This window comes from Semicossyphus pulcher, unplaced genomic scaffold, assembly GCF_022749685.1.
Source record: "Semicossyphus pulcher isolate SPU_LCO1_2020_fin unplaced genomic scaffold, fSemPul1.0.p SCAF_13, whole genome shotgun sequence".
NCBI classification, from domain to species: domain Eukaryota; kingdom Metazoa; phylum Chordata; class Actinopteri; order Labriformes; family Labridae; genus Semicossyphus; species Semicossyphus pulcher.
In genome coordinates, this window is record NW_027211637.1 from 9,527,711 (window position 1) to 9,550,418 (window position 22,708).

Consider the following 22,708-nt stretch of genomic DNA (forward strand, 5'->3'; position numbering starts at 1 on the left):
GAGGGAAGAGAGAATTAGACAGAAATGTATCATCAGATGTAAAGACAAACCACATGAAAATCCAGTGTGACATCTACCTCACGAAGTATCACCAAAAGTATTGGAGGAGCAGACGTATTTAATCTGAGTGCAATGGAGGTAATGGAGATTGCGGTTGCTATAGTAACAGCCAATTTGCTGGGGATCCAGATTACAACATGAAAAAAACCCTCCAGAGCCACTGAATGAATTTCTGACACTAATTACTGATTATCACATAATTAATTCAAGAATCAATGTGACAACAAAAAAGCACCCGTTGTAACCTGTTGGATTTGCTCACTATGAGGAACAGTTTGAACATTTTTACATTTATCAATTAATACTTTTTTTTCTGCTTGGCTTAACAAATAGTAATATTAGCATTCAAATGTTAGCATTAGCTTTAAACCCTGTTCTCACAGAACTGCTATTGTGGCTTGGAGTAGTTAGACACACAGGGATGAAAAAAAGGGCCGAAGCTGGAAAGATGGAAACTATGAAAAGTGTAATTTACAAAGCACATCATTCTGCCAGAGAGGGTAGGTGGTGCTAATGCAACAAACACACTTGTGTGTAAAGCCCAGTTCAGATCAATGATTCACAACGCAACAAAACAATTTTAGAATGTTGCAGAGAAAATTGCAGCGGTGTGAACTGATTAGTTACAGAGTGGCTGAAGCCGTTGCGTGGAGTTGCAGAAGATTTGACTTGTCAAATCTCCACATGCAGTCTTACAACTGAATGATGTAGCTATTTCACTTCACTTAATCAGGAAACAGCATTAATTGGCATCTCTGGTGCTGCAGTAGCCAAAGACGGATCCAGATCCTCTTTGTCCAAACTCTCTGTCTTCGACGTTTATTAATCAATGTTACAGCTAACATTCATACCTTTCTTTTTATAACGACAACAGAAATCCAGCTAGATAATTAATGTAACCTGGGCCTAATTCTAACGTTATATAGTATTAACGCAGAAGTAGTGGGGTATGTCAGTGCGTCGTTGCTATAGAGACGGTCACACGCTGTGTCTGTGTGCGTTGTGTTGCTTTGATGTGAAAGGCCCAGTTTTAGAACGTTTATGATCAGATGTCAGGGGATTCTTTTGCCAGTTGCATCCAGTCTTGTTGCGAATCATTGATCTGAACTGGCCTTAAAGTGGCTGTTTGTTCCGGTCTCTGCAAGTGTTGCGAGTAAACAGTAATCTACTATGGCTGAACAAACAAGGAAAGATCGATGACTACAGATACAACTTCAAAAACAAGTGAAATTCCAAAGAAAAAGAAACAAATTCGACACTCAGATGAAGGCAAACAGTCTAAAAAGGAAAGCGACCGTCACCGAGGAAAATCAAGAGTTACAACCGGAGCCAACCGTGGATGTCACACATGCAACAGTGTCTAAATATCTGGAAAGAGTGCTCCTGCAATTACTGTTTATCGCCACAGAGAACAAAACTGAGATCTTTGAGATAATCACTTTAAACTTAGTGGCCATATGTCAGATTAAGCTACTGCATCATCTCAAAGAAAGACATGGAGGTTAAACAGTTTGTCCTTTTTAAAAAATATATATATATATTTTCCTATAACAGGAAGTTCCCACTAAAGTCAAAAGCATTCATTTTTTGAATCAGTGAATCTACCTAAACCTCCGTGAAAGAATTTTTCCCTTCCTCTTCCTTCATTCTAAATTCAAAGCTTCAGATATCACGAGTAGTGTGGAGGATCTGATAGTATCACTGTCAGTGCTGAAGAACAGTCACGGGATGGCACAAAGGTCCTGGAGGATAAAAAGAGCGACTATTATTAGAGACACTGGGAGCTGGTTATATTTAGTAAACTGCAAACTCAAGACACTCACAGTCAGTGATCAGTGGTCAGTCCTCGCCTGGGGGGAAGACTGTTCTCTCAGAGGACCAGTGGAGGATTTACTTCCCACTGCACTCGACTGCCCCAGAACCCACTGTGTGTGTAAATGTGTGTGTTTTTGTCAAGGCCAATATTTTACAAACAATTAGACCTCGGTTATTTTTCTTGATGTAATCTTTTGAAATGTGCCCATTTAATTTGATGAATTTAATGTGAGGTGCTGTCCAGAGCCTGTTGGACATACAAGATGTGTAGGAGTCTTGATTATCACAGTGATATCTTTGCAGTATCAATGTCTTTGACTTTGATTCTCTGTTCCTCATTTCCAATGTTACTCTGTAAACATTCTTGATGGAGCCTGAGAACAGGAATAATGACTATTTGCTGTAATTGTTGTGCAAATGGAAAATAAGAGACTGAACAAGAAGGAGATGTACAGGGTGCTTAATGTTTCCTTTTTTTTTTTATCTGTGAACAGTACTGCAGCGTTTGAATGTTTCCTCCAGAACTTTTTATGTACTTGGCCTTCACTTGAGTTTCCTGGATTGACACGTTAAAAATGGTAATAATAGATGATTTGGTAAAATGTACTTGCCTTAGGACCCTCATTGATTTGAAATAGCTGCAGGATCATCTGTGACGTCAAGCTTAAATTGTCATCCTAAATTACCCAGCAAATTTTGTCTCGCAAATCATGCTCAACAATTTGAGCAACTTTCATCTATAATTTTTTGCCTCAGAATTTTTTTTCTCTTCTGGTTTTATTTCCTTTTTTCAGTTCCAAAGAATTTATTGGCTATGAAGCTTAAACAGAAAATCCGTGCATGTATATTTAGCAAAAAACGTTGCTAAAAGTTTTGTGTTAATAAGGATACTAAAGGTCATAAAGGCTCGTCTTTAGATACTTTTGCCTTTTGATATGACAGTGAAGATGGACAGGGCAAAGATTGGGGCTAGACATGAAACAAAGGGCAGCGAGTCTTGTTTGAACCTGTGGCCTTTGCATGGAAGACATTGCCTCTACATGGGCGCCTGCACTACCAACTGAGCTAAACCAGGGCCTCATTCCTGTGTTTGTTAAAGGGGCCATATCTTTTGAATGCATATTCTCATATTCTGCATGAGTTTCACTTTTTTGGTTCACAGTTTATTATTCACAGTGAAAAAGTGAAAACTGCATGATTCCATTTTTAGAAAGGAAGCCTCTGAAATGGGCCATTCAGAACAGCTTCAGCTCTCTCCGTAGAACCTTGCTCTTGCCGAAATCGACCAATCGTCATTCACCGTCATTCAGCTCAGGCTGCCTTATTGCACTAGCTTGTAGTCAAGTCGTTGTCAAGATTTCAACTTACCATTCCAATACCTCCTGGTGATTCTGTCTCGTACATATAAGGCTGAAAAACAGAACAGAGGGGGAGCAGTGTGGGTGCTCCCCCACGTGGGATCGCACACGTAGGGGAGGGTCTACGCGGTCACTCCAAATACTGTCAGCTAATCGTGGCTATGTTCTATGTTCTAACCTTTGTTTGTTTCAGGAGGAAGGTGAAGCTCTGAAAAGGAATTCAATTAAAATATGTGTACAATTTTGAAAAAACAAAAAAACACATTAGAATAATAGAAACTTGATTGTACAGCTAAAATATGTCCCCTGTAATGTCTACAAGATGAAATTGAACTCTAAATGGCTACTTTAAGTACATTTTGACTTAAATCTGTCTCCCACTGCCTCAGGTGCGTCTCTGATTATGTGAGGTGAAAATATGTTGTTCCAGCTTTTTGCTCACTTACCCACAACACACTGCTGCCTTTGTTTTTGTTGATCCCCTCGTGGGCCTGTTGGTTGACTTAATGAGAGTCATTATGAAATTACTCTTATTAAGGCTAAACAAGCCGCTCTGTAAACAAAGATCATAGTGAGGAGAGGAGCTACTGCGGAAAGCAGAGAGGGGGAGAGACTGCAACCCTCAAATTCTACAGGATCCATCTCCGGCGCGCTCCGTGTGCGGCGCGACCTCTTGAGTCGATTGCTCCCATTCATGTCGATGCCTGCGATTCCACAGCATGCGTCGCGGTCCGTCTCCGGCGCATCCCAGAAGCGATGATGTAGTTCTAATGTGATCTCGTGAATCCAGCTGCTTGGGACAGTGCTCCGCTGCGCTGCGGATCAGACACGCTACCTGTGGGCGACGACTCACGCCGTCTGATGGACCAGAACCGTGGCGCAGAAGAAAGGTGCCGGACACGGATCCTGTGGGATCGAGGCGTAAGGGGGAGGAGAAAGAAGGATGTATTCAATATGGGGGAAAAAAGAGAGAAAGAGATGGACAGAAAAAAAAATTGCCTACTGCTTCTTTACTTCCTGTTCAGTAAGCCACACCCACTTCAGAGTAATCCAATCAAATCTATTTTACTCTACTCACATTTCCCTATTCACTCTGAAATACGTCATATAAAGGTGTGTAAGGTAAAGGTAAAGGTGCTCCCTTGTGTTAACTGAATTCTAGCCCTGCATTTTCCTGCAGGTACACAACAACACACACAAACACACCTTAATGCATAAATTTGCATGTATATTTCACTTTCAGCGTCTCTGCGCTCTCATTCAGTTCAGACCAACATGGTCTCCTGTTTATTTGCTTTTCATGCGTCTTCACACTTCCTCTGTGTTTACAGCTTCACCGTCCAACCTGTCCCTTCGCTTTTTGCTCTCCTCTGCTTGATGCATTTGTTTGCTGTCCCTCCTGAGGCATCACACCACTGATAGGAATTTCAATTAAAGTGCAGACGAGGTGTCGAGGGGTGTTTTTAAAAGTTCACTCTGCAGTGAGAGGGAAACTACCTCAATCCCCCGCCGGTGCTCCAGATTCCTCCAACTCTGAAAGACTGTTCTGTATTTTCTTCACATCTAGTCCTCTAATTTCCTGTTGTTTGTATATCCCTGTTCTTTTTGGTCTGACTAGGTCTGATTTTTTGGCCTCAGATTGGTTATTGATTCATGATGTCGCAGAGTCATATTGGACTCAGTGAGCAGGTACAGAAGGAAGTGAAACACCCGAAAGGTGTGTGACTGAAGGCATATGTGCTGCACCCTATATATAAATGTGGGGGTGTGAGGATGTACAGACAGAGAGATAGACAGGGTAAAGGAAAGGTTTGGAAGTATGAAGCTCTGCATTCCAAGCGATATAATTCTTCTCGGAGAACTTTCCTTTCCCCTCTCCTGTCCTCTCCTCTCCTCTCTCTCGCATCTCACTTTTCGCTTTGATCATTTTCACACCAGCCTGAATTTGTCAGAATTGGACAGCCTTCATTTTGCTGTTTGAGCTCACTGAGATAGCACCTGTCAGTCAGCTAGCTAGGTGTTATGACAGGTAGTCAGGTAGTCATGTAGCCATTCTGAAGCTCTGTTTCCACCCATGGATCTTTGTCCAGGAAACAGGGAGCAAATAAAGTCACTGTGAAAATATCTTAGTACAAATAGCCTGTTTGATGGACCGACAATGGTTGGATGAAATTGTTGTTCAGAACAACAAAATGTCATTGAAGCTAGCAGACTAATTAGATTTGGCTGGAAGAGTGGCTACCAGGAAGTAGTTAGCCAATTAAGCTTTTTAAGCCAGTTAATCCTCGCTAAGCTACATGGCTACTATTTTACTCAATGACCTAGCAAGATAAATGCTTCATCATCATTTATTTTGCTAGCCAATCAATCAGTCAATAATCTGGCTGATCAGACAATAGACAGCCAGTTGAGATCAGTCAAGAACTGTATACTAATCCAGTCAACCAGAATGTTGTAGCCAGCCAGCCAGTCTGTGAGACAGAGAGTCAGCCTGTGAGACAGACAGTCAGCCTGTGAGACAGAGAGTCAGCCTGTGAGACAGACAGTCAGCCAGGCAGATAAAATGTTCAAAATCCAATTTCTGTTCCAGCATTTTCTTTCCTGGGGACCTGATCTGACTGGGAGGAGAGTTGATGAGGCATTATACATTTCAATCTATGTCTGCTGCTGTATTTGTAGGTGTGTGTGTGAGAGAGAGGGCGTGCTTTTGGTGGTGGTGGTGTTTATATACAGGCATACTCTAAGTGATAGCAAGTAAAGGTGCAGCAGTGTGTGGTACATAATGAAGAGTATGTTTCGCACTGGGGCGTTGATAGCTTCTCTAACTGCTGAAAGCACAGTGAGCCTGCTCTCACACTGAGACCTAAATGCAGATAGGTGTTTGTGCCGGTTAATGTCATTTTATCACACTGTTCATGTAGAAAAGCACATCTGCTGTGGACAAATGTATCAAAGGCAGGAACTTACGTGCACACAGGACTATAGCAAGACACACACAAGTGTACACGCTGTGTACATAAATGCTCATCAATAAAACAATACAGAAACACTATCTGCATTGTGCATATTGAACTCATAAATCCACATCTTTCCACATCACTCCACAACACTAAATTGTCAGAACAGTAGTTCTCTTTAATATCAGCCATCTGCTGAGAGAGCATCAGAAGGTTACAGAAATATGGGTAAAAGACATAAATAGATGAAGAAGTTCATGATACATCTGGCTGACAGAGCATCACTGCAGCACAAACAGTAAGCATGCATATGTGTGTGTGTGTGTGTGTGTGTGTGTGTGTGTGTGTGTTTGTACACATTCTTGTAGACAAGCACCTGGGTATCATAGAATACACTTAGTGATCTAAGTGTTGGTCTCTAGCCTCTCTGGTTGTAAATCAAACAGCAACAATCAGCGCCTAGTGTGATGGGCCTACACCGCATCGCAGTGAATGTCATTTAAATAAGACATTTTATTGCAGCTTTAGTGGCGCTGAAGTCGTTGTCTTGCCTGGCCACATTCTCCCCAATTCTCCTCTAATGTGCTCCATGTAATCACTGTTTGATTTCTTACTAACTAAAGCCAGTTTGTTTGCAGCCAATGTCTCCTTTCCACTAACTGTCTACTGGAAATTGAAGCAATTTAGAGAGAGCAGTGTGAGTTTTTTGGGGAGGAGGGACAGTTATCACTTGAACGGTGGGGAACAGAGTTCATTATTCAGCCTTGTAGGATGTGTCTGTGTTTAAATCCCGGTCAATGTTTGTGTCTTTTACTCAGAACCATGCGGGATCATTACAAAGTCATTTGCAGAAAAGCCTCTTACACCGCAGACTTACACTTGCTGCCATAAGGACACGTGCTGTTAGTACAGTATGTGTGTAGACATGTGTGTATGTACTTTCTGATGTACATATGCATGAATGTGTGCATGTACAGCTGTACAATAGGACACATGCTTCTGTGTGTGTTGGTGTGAATGTGCACGAGTATTACATTAAATGGCACAGCTGTGCTGAAGTGTTGCCACTCCCTGATTACATAATACAGCTTTATGTAGCCAAGTGCTTACATACTGTAATACTGTTTAACATATACAGTATTTACTCAATACTGCTCAAGCTTTTGAATATATCCTAATTAGGACTGTAACAATAACAGTTGCAAAAATCAAAGCTCAACCTTTTGTTGTCTCAGCATAAAAAGAAGTCATTAAATTAATAATGGTGGGTAAATCTTGGATCTTCTTCTTCCTCTGTTTTGGCTTCATTTCCCCCCATTAATGGCATATCCCTAATGCACCACAGTATCATCACCATCAATTTTAAAAGTAGAGATTATGTTCTTTTGGGTCTGAGTGTGTGGAACAGACATTGCTGTTATATAACATGAGCTAAAGCCAGATGAATCAAACTCTAAAGTGACATGTTTGAGATCACAGTCTCACTTAAAAACACATTTTTGTATTAGGTGTTTTTGCTTTTCAATGAGGCCCAAGATCATTTATGTTACACAGGTATTTGGTAGGAATAAGTTTGTCGATTTTCCAGCTATTATTCGGTAAGATTTAAACACACATTTTAATTTGTATAGAAAGTGTAGGAAGCCACACTCACCTTCCACATACTAGAAAATGTAGGTTTTCATTCCAACACGGGCGTGATTTCATTGATTACTTTGTCTTTGACAGCGTTTTTATGTGAAATCACCTTTTGCAGTCTTTGTTTGGTTGAAAAAAAACAAACAAGCATTGCAGCATTAGAATAACATCCATGATAAGCTCCTGACTTGGCTCCTTCTTTTCTTCCTTCTGTCTAATGTATGGCAAAGCACCAGGTGTGGTTTATTTTTTACACAGTGTATATTTTCTCTAGCCCTTTTACAGAGAAGCCAAAAAGAAGCAAAAGAGGTGTGACGTAATATAACAGCCTCAATGTCTGACACACAAACACACACACACACACACACACGCACACACACACACACACACACACACACACACACACACACACACACACACACACACACAAAGCCTTGTCCCATCCTTCAAGTTCCTCTATTTTAACACCATATTATTTTAGCTCTGTCCTCTGCAGGATTTACAGCAGAACAACAATAACAATGTTCCCACTTTGAACAGGCCTCGTAAAAGCGCTGTCTTTTGGAGTTGCACACTCACGCCGTTGAGCAACATTATAGATCTATTTTGCTTTTATATAACATGACACTTGAGCTTTACCATGAGCCTGAGAATAATTTTGATTGACATTTAATATTGAGAATCACATCTTTCATTCCTACTTTGCACCTGATGGCCTGTTCTTGTACTAAGCAATTAGGGTTTAGTAAGTAAGATCTCCTGGGAGAAGTTGCACATGGTCTCACAGAAATACATGATATAACCACATCGCTTCGCATTGCATTTTGTGATGGAAGTAATATGTTAAAACTACATGTCAGAACCTTTAAAATAGTGCCAGTGCAAAGTGTAGGTGAAGGTAAAGGAAACACTGTGGTTTGTTTTAAATAAATACTGATGTTATATTCTTACTTGATGTAAGTCAAGTTATGTTACATATGTATTAACAAGTTAATAAGTTAGTGGTGACACTTGGTCTAACACTGGACTCCTTTGTGGACCCATCCCCACCTGCTCTTACCTTAGTATTTGAAGAGGGACATCATGGCAGATGCAAAGAGACCAGAAAGGGCATTGATGGAGGAAGAGAACAGAATAGACATCTTTAGTTTATGAAAGAGAAGTTTGCTGAGCAAGGTGCAGAGTAAATCCTGGACTGGCTTTTAAGTTGGTTGTCAAAAGAAAAAAATACTAAATTCTTGCATAATGCTGCTTGAAAACATAAAATGCACTAATGAGGATGTGTGTATTTGTGCATGTGCATATTGCTTCATTTCCCTACTTCCATAAATTTAGTTTTCTGTTATAATTTGCAGCTGCAAGGGGCCTAGTTTCGCCCTGGGAATCAATAAAGCTTAATCTTTCTTTGAAAATTTATGCAAATAATGTGAATGTGTTTTAATTTATGTGCATACTTTGCTTCCACTTGTGCGTGCATTTAGTAGGCCAATGCTGTATGTTTGCATGCACCCAATGGACCCGGTGCCCATAGTAACAGCCATTAACAGGGTGTGCTTGTGTTGTGTTGAATCATCTCTTAGAAGAGCGAGGAGGAGAAAAGAGCATCGAGTGACAAGTTTATCAGCTCTCTGGCTCAGGTGAATGGGTAGATATTTTTAGATATCTGACTATTACGGAATTTTAACATCTGATCAACATCATTAAAATTATAAGCAAGAGGAAATACAAGAGCCTGGAGATATTCATGTGTCCACAGAGTGAAAAACTATAAAAAGAGGTAAGAACAGATATGATTCAGAAAGTGACCTGATGTACAGAAGAGGACTTTCTTGCCTGAGCTGAAGCAGGAATAATAAATACTAAAGACCTTAAAACACCAACAATTTTCATGCCTGCAAATGTTAAACCCAGAGAAAAGTTCTGCTTGTAAAAATTACACAGATCATTATCAGAGATTATCACTTATGAATCTTACTGTATGATTGTATTGTTTAAGTGGTCAGTCGCTTCCTGATGTCCTGATGGGTCTATGTTGGTAATAAGCTAGCCTGCTGACCTTTCAAGAACATTAATTTAATGAAAAAAACTGTTAAAATTTGAATTGGTCTTCATTAGTATCTTCCTTTGTATTCATGCCTTTTAGCTAACATGTTTGCTAAAAATGTAGTAACTTTTTTCTTGGAGCAAATATAACAAGGTAGGCTACTCCACAAATGTGGATTTCATGCTAGCCTTAAACTGTTTAGCTATCAGAACTGGCTTTCCAAGATCAAAATGGTCAAGCTGACTCTGTTGTTAGCTTTTTAAATATGCTAGTCAACCTTCCAAGAACATGAATGTCATTGACCAGAAAAAGCTTGTCTTTAGTAGCAAATGGTAAAAATTGAAATACTTAAGCTATCAGCGTGCTACCAGTATCTTTTAAAGCTAATGAAGGTCACATAGCTAAGTTAACTTTCTGCTGCTAGCTAGCTAGCTAGTCTGCTGACCGTCTAATATGAGCTCCAAACATTGTACAACTCTTAAGAACTGAGAAACAGGTACTAAAGAACTGGAAAATATCAGGGAACAGAGAAGACTCAGAGAAAGCAGAAAATAATAGCAAGTTAGGTGGAGAGAAAGGAGGAAGAGAAAAAGAGACAGATGGAAATAAATGGGCCGTATTAAAGCAATTCTGTCAACAACCCTGAGCGGGAAGAGAAGGCAGGAAATGAATAGAGCAGGAGAAAATAGATGTTTAGTTTGGGTCCGTCAATAACCTAAATAGACTTGTTTTGCCTCAGGTCAGAACTGGGATAAGAAATATGCCCGACCAGAGGGAACAAGATCAGGTAAATCCTACTCAAATCTCTGTTTGCTCTACGTATCAACTGGAAGAGATGGATAGTAAGGCTAACATCAATAAAAAGTGAAAGCACCTCCTTTGGGGATTTTCTGGGATTGCAAAAGAAAAACTGCAGTCAGGCAGCAGGCTGCAGTCCTTCCAGTCTCCTTCATCTCAGAGCAAGAATTCATATGAAACTGATTCATTGGTCAACCCATCAGCTACAATACACGTGTTCCAGGATATTAACTACATAACCATTATGCTTAAAATGTCACTTATATGATCATTCCTGAGGCAAAATTATAACTTGTAAAATATGTCTATTTAGGGCCTGATCAGACAGGCTGTAAAACGTGAGGCGCACCTTACTGCCTTTTTTGTTGAAGCCTACGGTTAAAAAAAGAGGAGCTCTCTGCGCCTTTTTTTTCTACTGTTGTTAAGGCAACCACTGAATCATAGCTTGTCATTAACCTGTTATATTATCTACTGACAGAAGGCCCGCCTCTCCTTTCATTCAATTGGACAATAAGAAAAAAAAGCCCTTGATGTCAGGCGCTTTTCAGCTTTGAGTTGAAGTTTTTTCAACTCGAGGCGCTCAGAGCGAGGCGCTCTGCAACGCAGAAGCAGCGTGCAAAAAGTGTCCCTCTCATTGAAAACAATGACAAAAAAGCTAACCCCCCCCCAGCTGCTAAAACACGTTCTGTCTGATCGGGCCCTAATGTTAGTTACATTTAGTCTCGCTGTTGCTCCTCCATCCTGCTAATCCAGAACAGGTCGACTGCAGGAGCCGTATTTGTCAACAGAGCTGTCAATCATGACCCTTTTTATAACATCTAATAACTAATTAAAAGTAAACCTCTCAGAAAAATGAGCACTTGGACATGCTTTAGCATGATAAGACCTAACTAATGACAAAAACCATGTTTGAGAACCATTTATTTGACTTGTGTTTTGATTTTATAGTTTCACTCATGTCCCATCTGTTGGGAGGCGGGCTTTATGACCTATACTGCAGCCAGTCAGCAGGGGGCGTTAGAGATGTTTTGGCTCCACTTTTAGGGAGCTGTCATGTCGTCCATCTTTTTGTACAGTCTGTGTGTTCTGTGGGTGTGTTTTGGACATGTCTGATAAAATTGGAGGGCAATTGAAGGAAATCCAAAGAAATCAGACTATTGATGAAAGTTGTTGAATTAAATCTGACATAGTCTAAATAGATCCATGGCACAAAGACAATATAGAGCTGAATGTCCCCTAAAGTCCTAAAATGGCCACCACAGTGAAGCCTGTTTAAGACATTATTTAAGACTCCAATCTACCAGTCCCTCTTCCTCTTAGACCTGGGAAAGACAATGTGACATCCTCTCCACATTTTTCTCTGTCTGTCTCCCACCCTCTTCACTGATCTGTCCCTGTCTTTGTCACTTACATCTGACTGGCAGACGAGCTTCATCCCCTTCGCCCACAATCAGATACTAAATTGAGGGATTTAATGGGAGGGGGTGAAATCACTTTGACTGAACAAGCTTGTGTATTGGGTCATTAAAGCTGGCTGCGACAGTGATAAATGTCCCCAGTGCGACGCGATGGCGAAGTGAGTAAACACACAGAGAGAGGACTGTTCCTATTATTTGGGTTGTCACCTACATCAGCCTCAGTTTTTCACAACAATTAGTGCTGGCGTCCTCCTCAAAATGAAAGCATGTATCTCCAGCCTTCTTATTCCTCAGATTTATCTCTCAATCCCTCTGTATTTTTCTATTCTTTATTTATTTCTGTTGCATGTTCCTTTCTATCTTTTATTGTTGGCCTGAAGTAATGAAGTAATTTCCAAACATTTCATTTGGGATCTATGAATAGCAGTATCTATGGATATGGAGACAGAAATTTAATAAAATCCTCTGCTTGCTATAAATGTAGCCAAACTCTCAAGAAAACTAAACGTACCTCCATTAAAGTTTGAACAGTGAGTTGTAAAAGTTAAGGTCCCATATACAAGAGTTACTATTAACTTGTTACAGTAACAAGATTAGTGATTAAACAGTAGGCTAAGTCCCCATATGAAGTAAGAAGTATACACAGGGTGTATGGAAGATTAATGGTAAAAGAATAACAGAAATCAGTCGGTCCAACAGTACGTATACAATTACTTGAAGGTTGTATTAGGAACAAAGTACTCACAGACAGCTTTATGGGCTAGCTGGATGAGCGCTAACAGGAATTCAACAACACAGAGAAGCTACCATAAAAAGAGTACCAAGAGATTATTATTTAGCAAGGTATAGAAAGATGAAAGATGCTTGTCACAAATCTGACAAAAGTTGGGCTGTAACAATGTAGGAAACTGTAACCACAATGGAACTGGAATCATGCTTCTTTAGCTTGTGTTTTTCTCTTTCATCTGCCTTTTCTATATATTTTCAGTTTCCCTGTCAGCTTAAAGGTTGAGATGAAATGACATTTGTGATGGAATTAGGGATGGAACAGGATAGCAGTTGGGACATAGAGTTGGGAGGAACGTACCAAGCTGTTGCTAGCTAATTTTAATTACACCGGTTGTACATATTTTGTATTATACCTATTGCTTCTTATATTTTTATTCTAGTTCTGTGTTAATTGTTCTGCACCAAAATCACCAAAACAAATTTCTTGACGTTTTGTTAAGTCACCCCCTTTTACCACATGCACTACAGAGCAACCTTTGCAGCTATGCTAGCTCACGTGACTCCGGTACTGATTTGTTTGTTGTAGTGTGAGAGCTCAGTGATTGTCTTTTAGATTAGTATGCCTCTGCATATCTGAATGTATCCTTAGTATTGGTGGTCTCTTTTTTTGAGAAAATACAGACAAATGTCCTGTACAGTCAGTACTTTCAGACATGACTTTAGGCCCTACTAAACCAACTGTTAGCCTTTACTTGATTCACCTCAAGTGGTTGCCTCAGATGAACTCTTTCAATCATTATCACTGGGAAAAATGTTGAATGAAGAGCAAATTTTTTGTTGCTGCCATTTCAGTATTAGCTGGAGCGTTTTGCTGACCACTCAACTAAGACAAACAGGTCTGGCTAAGGTTCACTTCTTTTTTGCCAAAAAAATGTTTAAAAGACATTTGACTAACAGTAAAGATGATCAAGAGTGAGACACAGACATGCAATGAAGGGTTAAACGATGGAACAAAGAGAGGGGGTGTGATGGAGAAAAAGAAAAGTTTGTTGAAAGTTTGGGAGGAGACAGACAAATACAATAGAAATAGGAGAAGAAGTCAGAGGCAGACGGGGAGATTTTGTCACAGCCAGACTGTCCACAAGAAAAAAACTCTCTCTGTAAACAGGGAAGCAGACTGGAACATTGTGACACTGGAGCTCAGTAAATCAACATTTCCAATTTCGATGTGCTCTGACCATTTAAAGCTGGCTTCACGCCGAGCCTCGATTCCTTCAATCAATGACAGCACAGGCAACAGAATAGACGACAAGAATAAAAAAAATCATAGCACTGTTTTAGGAGGCATAAGAGGAAGACATGATGCATTAGATAGACCTCTGTGGGACAAGAATCCTCTTGCATGATTTCACAAGTCTGTCAACATGTATGAGCAAAAGTTGCAAAAAACAAATCAACTGCCAGAAGATTACGCTTTTCCCTTTTCTTCTCCTTTCAAAGGTAAAAACAGCAAATCGAACAGGTTTGTGTGATTACTGTCATCAAGTGTAATTTTACAGATGTTTTAGAGGTGCACTTAGTTTGGAAGTATAGGGCCAAATACATTTCCTATACGGAGGAAGGAGGGGGAATTATAATTCTCCATCACAGAAAAGGACAAGAACTGAGATGTGCATTTGTTGCTCTGAGCTTGAGCATGTTTCATTTGAGCCTGAAGACTGAAAGTAAAATCGCTTCAGCCGATGGTTTGGCGAAAGGCTTTGATCGTTCTTATGGACTGAAATCCAGGTGAAATAAAATGGAACCATATGCAAAACATAAGATTAATGTTGCATTAAATATTGTCCGAAAGAATGTAAACCAAGTTGTGCAACTGCTTACTTTATTGCATGTGGGCTTTAAGTCAAAACGAACATTTAGATATAAAATATTCCAAATATAAAACAGGCTGATAACAGGATATTCTGTCAGTTTACAAAACCAGGTCTATATTTTCTGAATTTTATGATACATGCACTTATATTGTGCTTTTCTTGTCTCTGGACCACTCAAAGCACTTTTACACAACACGTCACATTCACTCTTTCACACACACATTCACACTGAATGGCTGAGTCTGCTATGCAAAGTGCAAATCTTCAATCAGGACCAGTCACACATTGATGGCTATGCCTTCAGGAGCTATCTGGGGTTCGGTGTCTTGCCCAAGGACGTTTCACTTGGGGATGAAACCGCCAACCTTTTGAGTTGAAAGACAGCCGTGTCTACCCCTGAGCCACAGCCGCCATGACAAACCCACATCTTCAAGAACATTTGTCGCATAGACTTTATCAAGAATTGAGTTTTTATCAACCCCAGCACAAAAGGAAAAATAACTTTAGAGATTCCAGTGTAACTTCTCTTAATAATTCAGAGGTGTCGTCAGGCAGAGTTTTACCCAAGTGTTTGTGTGTAAGTTGCCTTTGACACACAGATGAAATGTGTGTGTGTGTGTTTCTGCCTGGTCTGTCTTTCAGCCGCTTGTTGTGTTCCACTTTAATTTGTTGATGCCTGTGGAAGTTCGGAGGTCTTTGCACGGCTTTCAGCAGATACCAGTGAATGAAGCAGTAATTATTTTTGCTGTGTTTTAATGCTTTTTATGCTGCTATGTTTCTCTGGCACTGAGCAGATAATTGAATTTGTTAGAATACAGTGACAATCACCAGGCTGAATTCTCCTGTAGTGCTCATTCATTTAATAATACATTGAATAAAATAAGTTATTTTTTTCCATTAAATGCTGGAATGGCATCAACCAACGCTGCTTATTACATTTACTGTTCCTCGGCAGCAGAATACAATGTATTAACTTTATAATTAGATTCAGCAATGAATTTGTTACACACATTTAAATCATCACTGACACAAACTGGTGTGAAAGTAGATTTGTGTGTCAGGGAGAATTCAATCAGTCAATCTGTCTAATATGAAATTGTGAGTAGTTAAAACATTTAGTTTTTTAGCGCTTTTGTAGCTTTTGAAACAATCTGTCTTTGTTTTCAGTCAGTCATTGGCGGGTTTCTGATATTTAGCCAGAAATATTTGATTTTGTTGGAGAAAAGCTAGCTAGCTAACATGAACAACAAGCTTGTTGATTGACTTTGGAAAATGTTTAAGCTGAACTATTTATACACAAAAACAGGTTTAAGCAACATGTCAGAGTCAAAAGATCCAAAAGCCATGAAAAAAGAGACAGCATTGTTCTGTTGTTGAGTAGAGTAAGTTAGTCTTAAGCCCCTTATACACTGCCAGTTCCATCGTTATGTTACATCTTCTATGTAAAACACACGGAGGTGGAATGGTGGGGCGAAGTCGTTCCGTCTCTGAGCCAGCATCGGAGGTAGTAACGGAGGCGAAACGGCGTCTGTGTAAAAAACAAAGCTGGCAGGGCTGAACAGCGCCGTGTGTGTATGTATTTGAAGCAAGTGCTGTTTGTTTACACCTTGAGCACGTTTGGCTTCTGCAATGCTGGAGCGCTGTGTAAAAACACACACTGGGGCGGCTTTATGCGGGCGTTGCTCAAATGTAAAATAGTTTAAGCTGCATGATGGTGGAGCTTCGTTACGGCGCTGAGGCGGAGCCGCAGTGTGAAAAGGGCTTTAGTGTGGCAGAACAGAGCTTCTACAGTATGTGTACACCTTAATATGGTAACACCCAAGGACCTATACATATGGAAAAATGACGGGGCTATGGGCGGGGCTATTTTTCCTTGTGTATCTTGTAAACCCAACAAAATAATATATGAAATGTCTCTGGCTTCAGAAATAACATTGGGTAACTACTGTACTGCCACTTGGTAAGCTAGTTAACCAAACATGCTAACGTTTGCAGTTCATCTTAGAGAAGACAACGCATGTTGTTTTTTTCATTCCTTACACGTTATTTTATTTTTGGTGTTGGGATGGTATCCATTGTTGCTTAAGGCTACTACAGTCCCCTACACAACACCCCAACATTTGGGGGAATTCAGCTCTTGACAGGCCTATCAAAGATACATCTATACAGAGCTAGATACAGTTGTGGAACTATGAAGTTGTTTAGGGGAAGGTGTTGAGCAAATAGTCAATTCATGAACATCACTTTTAAAAACAGTGTTGCTTAATCTCGCTTAAAGATCTTTTACAATGTTTATCAGACTATAATTTTATTTGCAACAGTCCATAGTCAAACTGTTGGGAGTGATATCAAAATGGTAATCTGACGCGTTACTTGTCATTGTTGTATGACCAACGGGATGCTTGTGATCTGATTTGATGTTAATCCCTTTTCCCTTATCTTGTCTTCCTCTCTTCCAGGGCTCCAATGGGTCAGATGGGTAGCCCCAAGCCTGGCATGCAACAAGGAGGCCATGGAGGAGGAGGAATGGGAGGAATAGGAGGAGGTGGAATGGGAGGCATGGGAGGAGGCGGAATGGGAGGAATGGGAAGCATGGGAGGAGGAGGTATGGGAGGAGGCGGAATGGGAGGAGGAATGGGAGGCATGGGAGGAGGAGGTATGGGAGGAATGGGAGGAGGAGGCATGGGAGGAATGGGAGGAGGAAGCATGGGAGGAATGGGAGGAATGGGAGGAGGAGGCATGGGAGGAATGGGAGGAGGTGGCATGGGAGGTATGGGAGGAGGAGGAATGGGAGGTATGGGAGGAGGAGGAATGGGAGGAGGAATAGGAGCAGGTATGGGCACAGGTGGAGGAATAGGGTCCCGAGCTGGCGAGCCTTACCGCCTGGCAACCCATGAGAGTCCATCTTCCCCCCGACATATGCAGTCAAGCCATGGGCCCGGCATGGGGCATGGACCGGGGTCTGGCCACGGGATGGGTCACGGTCCAACTGGGTCCAGCATGGGAGGCCACGCAGGTCAAAGTCCTGGTCAGCACGCCTCCCGTCGAAACCTCCAAGTCGACTTCAGCGGTTCGGGTGGCTCCAGGACAGGCCGGTCTCCCTCAGTGTCTCCTGACCGCGGCGTGACGCCCACCTCGCCCTACTCTGTGCCACAGATCGCACCAATGCCGAGCAGCAGGATGTGCCCCTTGTGCACCACCACAGAGCTGTCCAACCCACCGGCTGTACCCAACTACAACACCTGCACCCAGTGCAAGTCCACCGTCTGTAACCAGTGTGGATTCAACCCCAACCCACACCTCACTGAGGTAGGTCAGGTCTGACAAGGAGATGTGTGTGTATGTGCAGGATGGTTTAAACTTGTATTTTCTTCTCATGTCTGTCCTTACTTTGTCCCTGTAAATATGTGCAACAGGGGAAGATTAATGTAGTTTTCTGGCTGCATAAATTGAATCAATAATCAAATAATGCTGATTTATAGTGAGGGACTAAGTATTTGGCTATGAATATAATTCAATCCCCTCGGCCGACAGAAGTCACTTTTGATTTATGCTTCAGGTTAAGATGATAAACAACAAGATGAACACAAGTAAAGTTTGAGTCTGGAAACAGATCCAGCAGAGACAGATGGGAGAGAGATTTGGTTTGGCCTATTGCTAGAGGGAGCAAGGGATGAGAGAGAGAAAGAAAGAGAGGAGAGATGTTTTTGCTCTTTGCAGTAGCTACTTTTCTTGTGCCAGTAAAGCACCTTTGGCTTATATGAGATTGAATTTAAGCGAGTGAATGAAGTGAACAAGTTAGTGAGGAGAAAGTGATGGAAGATGTGAGAGAGATGGTCTGAGGCGAGAGAAATAAATGAGGTCAGGAAGAAAGAGAGAGAGCATAAAAAGCTTGGTGAAAATCGGTTAATAACCAAATCTCATTGTTCACAGAAACAGTTTGAATATTTATGAATGTAATTTAAAGGGTAAATAAATGAATGAATAGATAATGCAGGTGTGAAACTATGGAAGCTGTGTGCGTTGTGTATATGTTCATTGGACTCTAGGTCTTTGTGTGTATATGTGATAGACAGTGAGTGCAAGGGCTCAGCAAGTGGCAGTAATTCCTTCCTCAGGCGCTGACAGAATCTCTATTAATGTGCAGAGGCAAGACAGAGGGGCCGTGACAGTGTGTGTGTGTGTGTGTGTATGTGAGTTCATTGTACTCAGGTGTGATTCAAAGACAGGAAGCCACAACACGACAGTATTTAGCATTCAGCGAGAGATGGAGGGAAAAGAGAAGAAGAAAAGGAGGATTAATGCGACTTTAAAGTTACTCAGAGAGGCATGGCGGGGCGTGGAGGAGAGAGAGGAGGTTAAGAGGCTCTCTTTGATTGAGCCGAGGTTGACGCTTGCCTTTGGTGACGGGTTCAAACTATCAGCCCTGTGTCAGCGTCTGGTGACAAACATTAACCCTCAGCCTCGGCAGACAGCAAAGACTTAAGACAGCACAATGCTATACGGCTGATATATTAGCTATGCTGGCACCCATTGATTCCCACTGATGTCAGGTCCAGGGGCACTTCATTGGCAGACAGCAGGATAAACACTCGGCTGGATTAAACAAACAAACGCGGATGTGTTGTTTTGTCTCGTTTTTCATTTGCTTTTGTGGGGGAGAACATTGGCACCAGAATCATCCATGACCGGTACATTGTTTATCCTGATGCTCAATGCTCACAAATTAGCATACAATTTTGACCAATAATACTAATAATAAACTTTCTAGGGAATAACACTGATGTGGTGGTAAAAGGATGTGTTACTGTATTTTATTTTAATTTGAGTTCACTGATTCAGACATTTTGAAAATGATAATAAAATATGATAATGAATACAGCCCGACCAATATGTGGTTTTTGAGGCCATTACCGCTTGAGACAAAATTTCTCCAGTTACCAAAACGGCAACCAATGTATTGATTTTTTTCCTAAGATGGAATGATAATAGACCTTTTCTATCCAGTTTGTTTACTGATTTTGCAGCTATATGCCTGTATATATATAGCTAAATATGATATAGCTGTCAACAGGAGCACTTTCTTTGAAACAACAGTGCGCTCAAAACACAAAGTTTTATAAAATTAAACAGTCACCAGTGGATTGTTACATGCTTCTTATCACAGCCTGTCATGAAGGTTTATCAGGTGTAACGTTGAACTTGGACACTGTATTTACAGTACTAAAGCCTCTGTCTGTCTCATGGGGATCTATTTAAGACCAAGCTTTGATCTCTGCTCAGGTCTGCAGTAGTTGCACATGTGGCCCTGTGTGTGTGTGTGTGTGTGTGTGTGTGTGTGTGTGTGTGTGAGTGAGCACTACAGGTTAATAATGGTGGATGATGCTAATAGAGTCAAAGGAGTGACGAGTTGATAAGCCTCTGACTGAGGGATTTGGACTGCACTTGTAGAAGATTAACACACTCAAAACTACACAAACCATTATGCACACACAAACACACACTCAGGGAAGCAATCACAAGTGCAGATATGGATCCACCCACACAATACACACATAAAGTCAACCCCACTTAGCTCAGCATAATTCATGCGAGAAGCCTGTGCAATAAATTATAATGTTAATTAATTGAAGGAACCAACAGGGATTTCCTGTAGAGCAAAATGGAAAACATCACATGAAGTTCAACACAACGGCATAAATTCAAACCCCCAACAACCAACTTTTTTGCTCCTGTCTACCCCATCGTTTAGGAGGAATAATTAAATATTTTTCTAAAACATTATTTATTCCACAAGTTTGAAGCGCAGACAAATCCACTCTGCACACAATGCTCTCCAGCACTAGATTTCCAACTCCTCCGTCTTGCACAGCCTAATGGACTGGTCCTGCCATTGTTTGTGTTCCCATGAATTATAGATGAGCTCCATATTTCTATTAATATTCACCATCTTCTCCTTTATTGTCCCAGCTAATCAATGTTCCCTCAATCCTCGTAATCTAATAAACAGTCCCACCTGCAAACCTTGTTACTCTCTGATTCAATTTACAGCATTAACACGACTGAGCCTGCTGGCTGTGTGAGATTAATACACATTAGCATGTCACATACACTTACTTACTTTACTGAGTTCACAAGAATATCAAAACAATTTACATCTACAAGGACTATCCATCTATCCATTATCTGTACCGCTTATCCTGCTCAGGGTTGTAGGGTGGCCGGTATCCCAGCTGTCATGGAGTGAGAGGCGGGGTACACCCTGGACTGATCGCCAGTCAATCACAGGGCTGACACATAGAGACAGACAACCTTTCACGATCGCATTCACGCCTACCTAGGCACCACTTAACCTAATGAGCATGTCATTGGACTGTGGGAGGAAGCACGAGTACCCGGAGGGAACACATGCATGGGGAGAACATGCAAACTCCACACAGAAAGGCCCCCTTTGTCTGAACCAGGATTCGAACTCGGAACCATTTGAGTCAATATATCATTAAAATAGACGACATTTACATTCCCTGAAATGTTTGACCCTATTCGGGATTAATACACACCTTAATATTTAAACTTAAATGTATATATTAAAAACTATCCTTGCATGAAAAAAAGGAGTCTTTCCTTCAGCTCTGTGTGGCTAAATTCCAGCCATGTTGTGTCTGCAGATATGGATTATCCATTATTATCACTGCTAATCAATGCGCTGTGTGTCCTGGTAATCTAATAAGCAGTGCCGTGCTCCACATCCGTCGTACTACACTGCGATTCATTTGCATCAAAAATCATTTAGCAGGCTTAACAAGGCAAGCCAACAGGATTATTTTATATTAACAGGTCAGGTTTGTTTCTCTAGGACTGTTTATCCAGCAGAAAGCCTGACATGTAGTCCTCTGATGGCATCAAAATAAAAGTGATTTCTTTCTCACATCCGTCTGTTTTGAATTACAGATTAATACTTTTACCAGCTTCCTCTTTCATTATCAATATCACTGCATTCTCTGTCCTTATTATGTAATAAGTACCAGCATATATATCATCTTACATTCTGACGTCTTTTGCTTTAGATAACATTTAGTCTACTAAACCAGGAGAGTGACACTAATTATCAGGCCATAGGGGAGGATCAGGGAGATTATAGTCGATGTATAAGATTAAAGAAGGGTGGCATTTAGAAAAAATCACTTTGATGATGTTAATTGACCTTGGATGTTACGTAATTGACCCATTCTGTCAAAAAAATGTATACCGTAGATTGCAGTATAATATGATGCTGTTGGTTGTAACAGGAAAAAAAAGTTAAGAGAGATTTAAAAAGAGTTCCGTTTATAGAATAGACTGTATAAAAAGATGGACAACATGACGACTCCCTAAAAGTGAAGCCAAAACATCTCTAACGCCCCCTGCTGACTGGCTGCAGTATAGGTCATAAAGCCTGCCTCCTCCATGTTAACAGATGGGACATGAGTCTATAACTAACTATAAAATCAAAATACATGGCAAATACATTTTTGTGGTTTCTTTCATTATAGTTAGTTCTTATGCTGATTTATGTCCAAGTATTCATTTTTCTGATAATTTAATTCTAAGTAGTTACTTGATGGAGTAAAAATGATGATTGGCAGCTCTGTTTTGTGAGCCTAAAACTTTTTCTTTAGCACTCCAAGCATGTCAAAGTTTTCTTATGAGTTACCATATGAAAAATCTCAATATTTACCAGATTTATTGCATTAAAATAATAGTCCCTCCCACATACAGAATCTTCATTATTTTGGCGATGCCCTGACTTTTCTTCCCCGTAACGTTCACATTTTTGAGCGAGACTCTGATACTGACATTGTTTCCCAAAGCAAACATGTAAAACCTTTTGTATTCTCTTAGCTTTTCATTTACCATCATCCAGTGAGAATTTCTATTTAGAATTGTCATTGTGATTATAGGAACATGCTGGCATTAGTAATTAGCACAAAGTATGGCTGTGCTAAAGTTAAGCCTCAGAGATCACTGTATGTGAGAG

General features: G+C 40.7%; 1 protein-coding gene across 1 annotated transcript in view; it reads left to right on the top strand.

The window, feature by feature from the left end:
* The first annotated feature begins 17,349 nt into the window (after positions 1 to 17,349).
* Positions 17,350 to 22,708, top strand: part of bsna (bassoon presynaptic cytomatrix protein a) — a 124,336-nt gene continuing 118,977 nt past the window's right edge. Inside the window, exon 1 of the mRNA XM_069660300.1 lies at positions 17,350 to 18,000. Coding sequence (XP_069516401.1) covers positions 17,350 to 18,000 — 651 coding nt within the window. The remainder of the gene's footprint in view (positions 18,001 to 22,708) is intronic.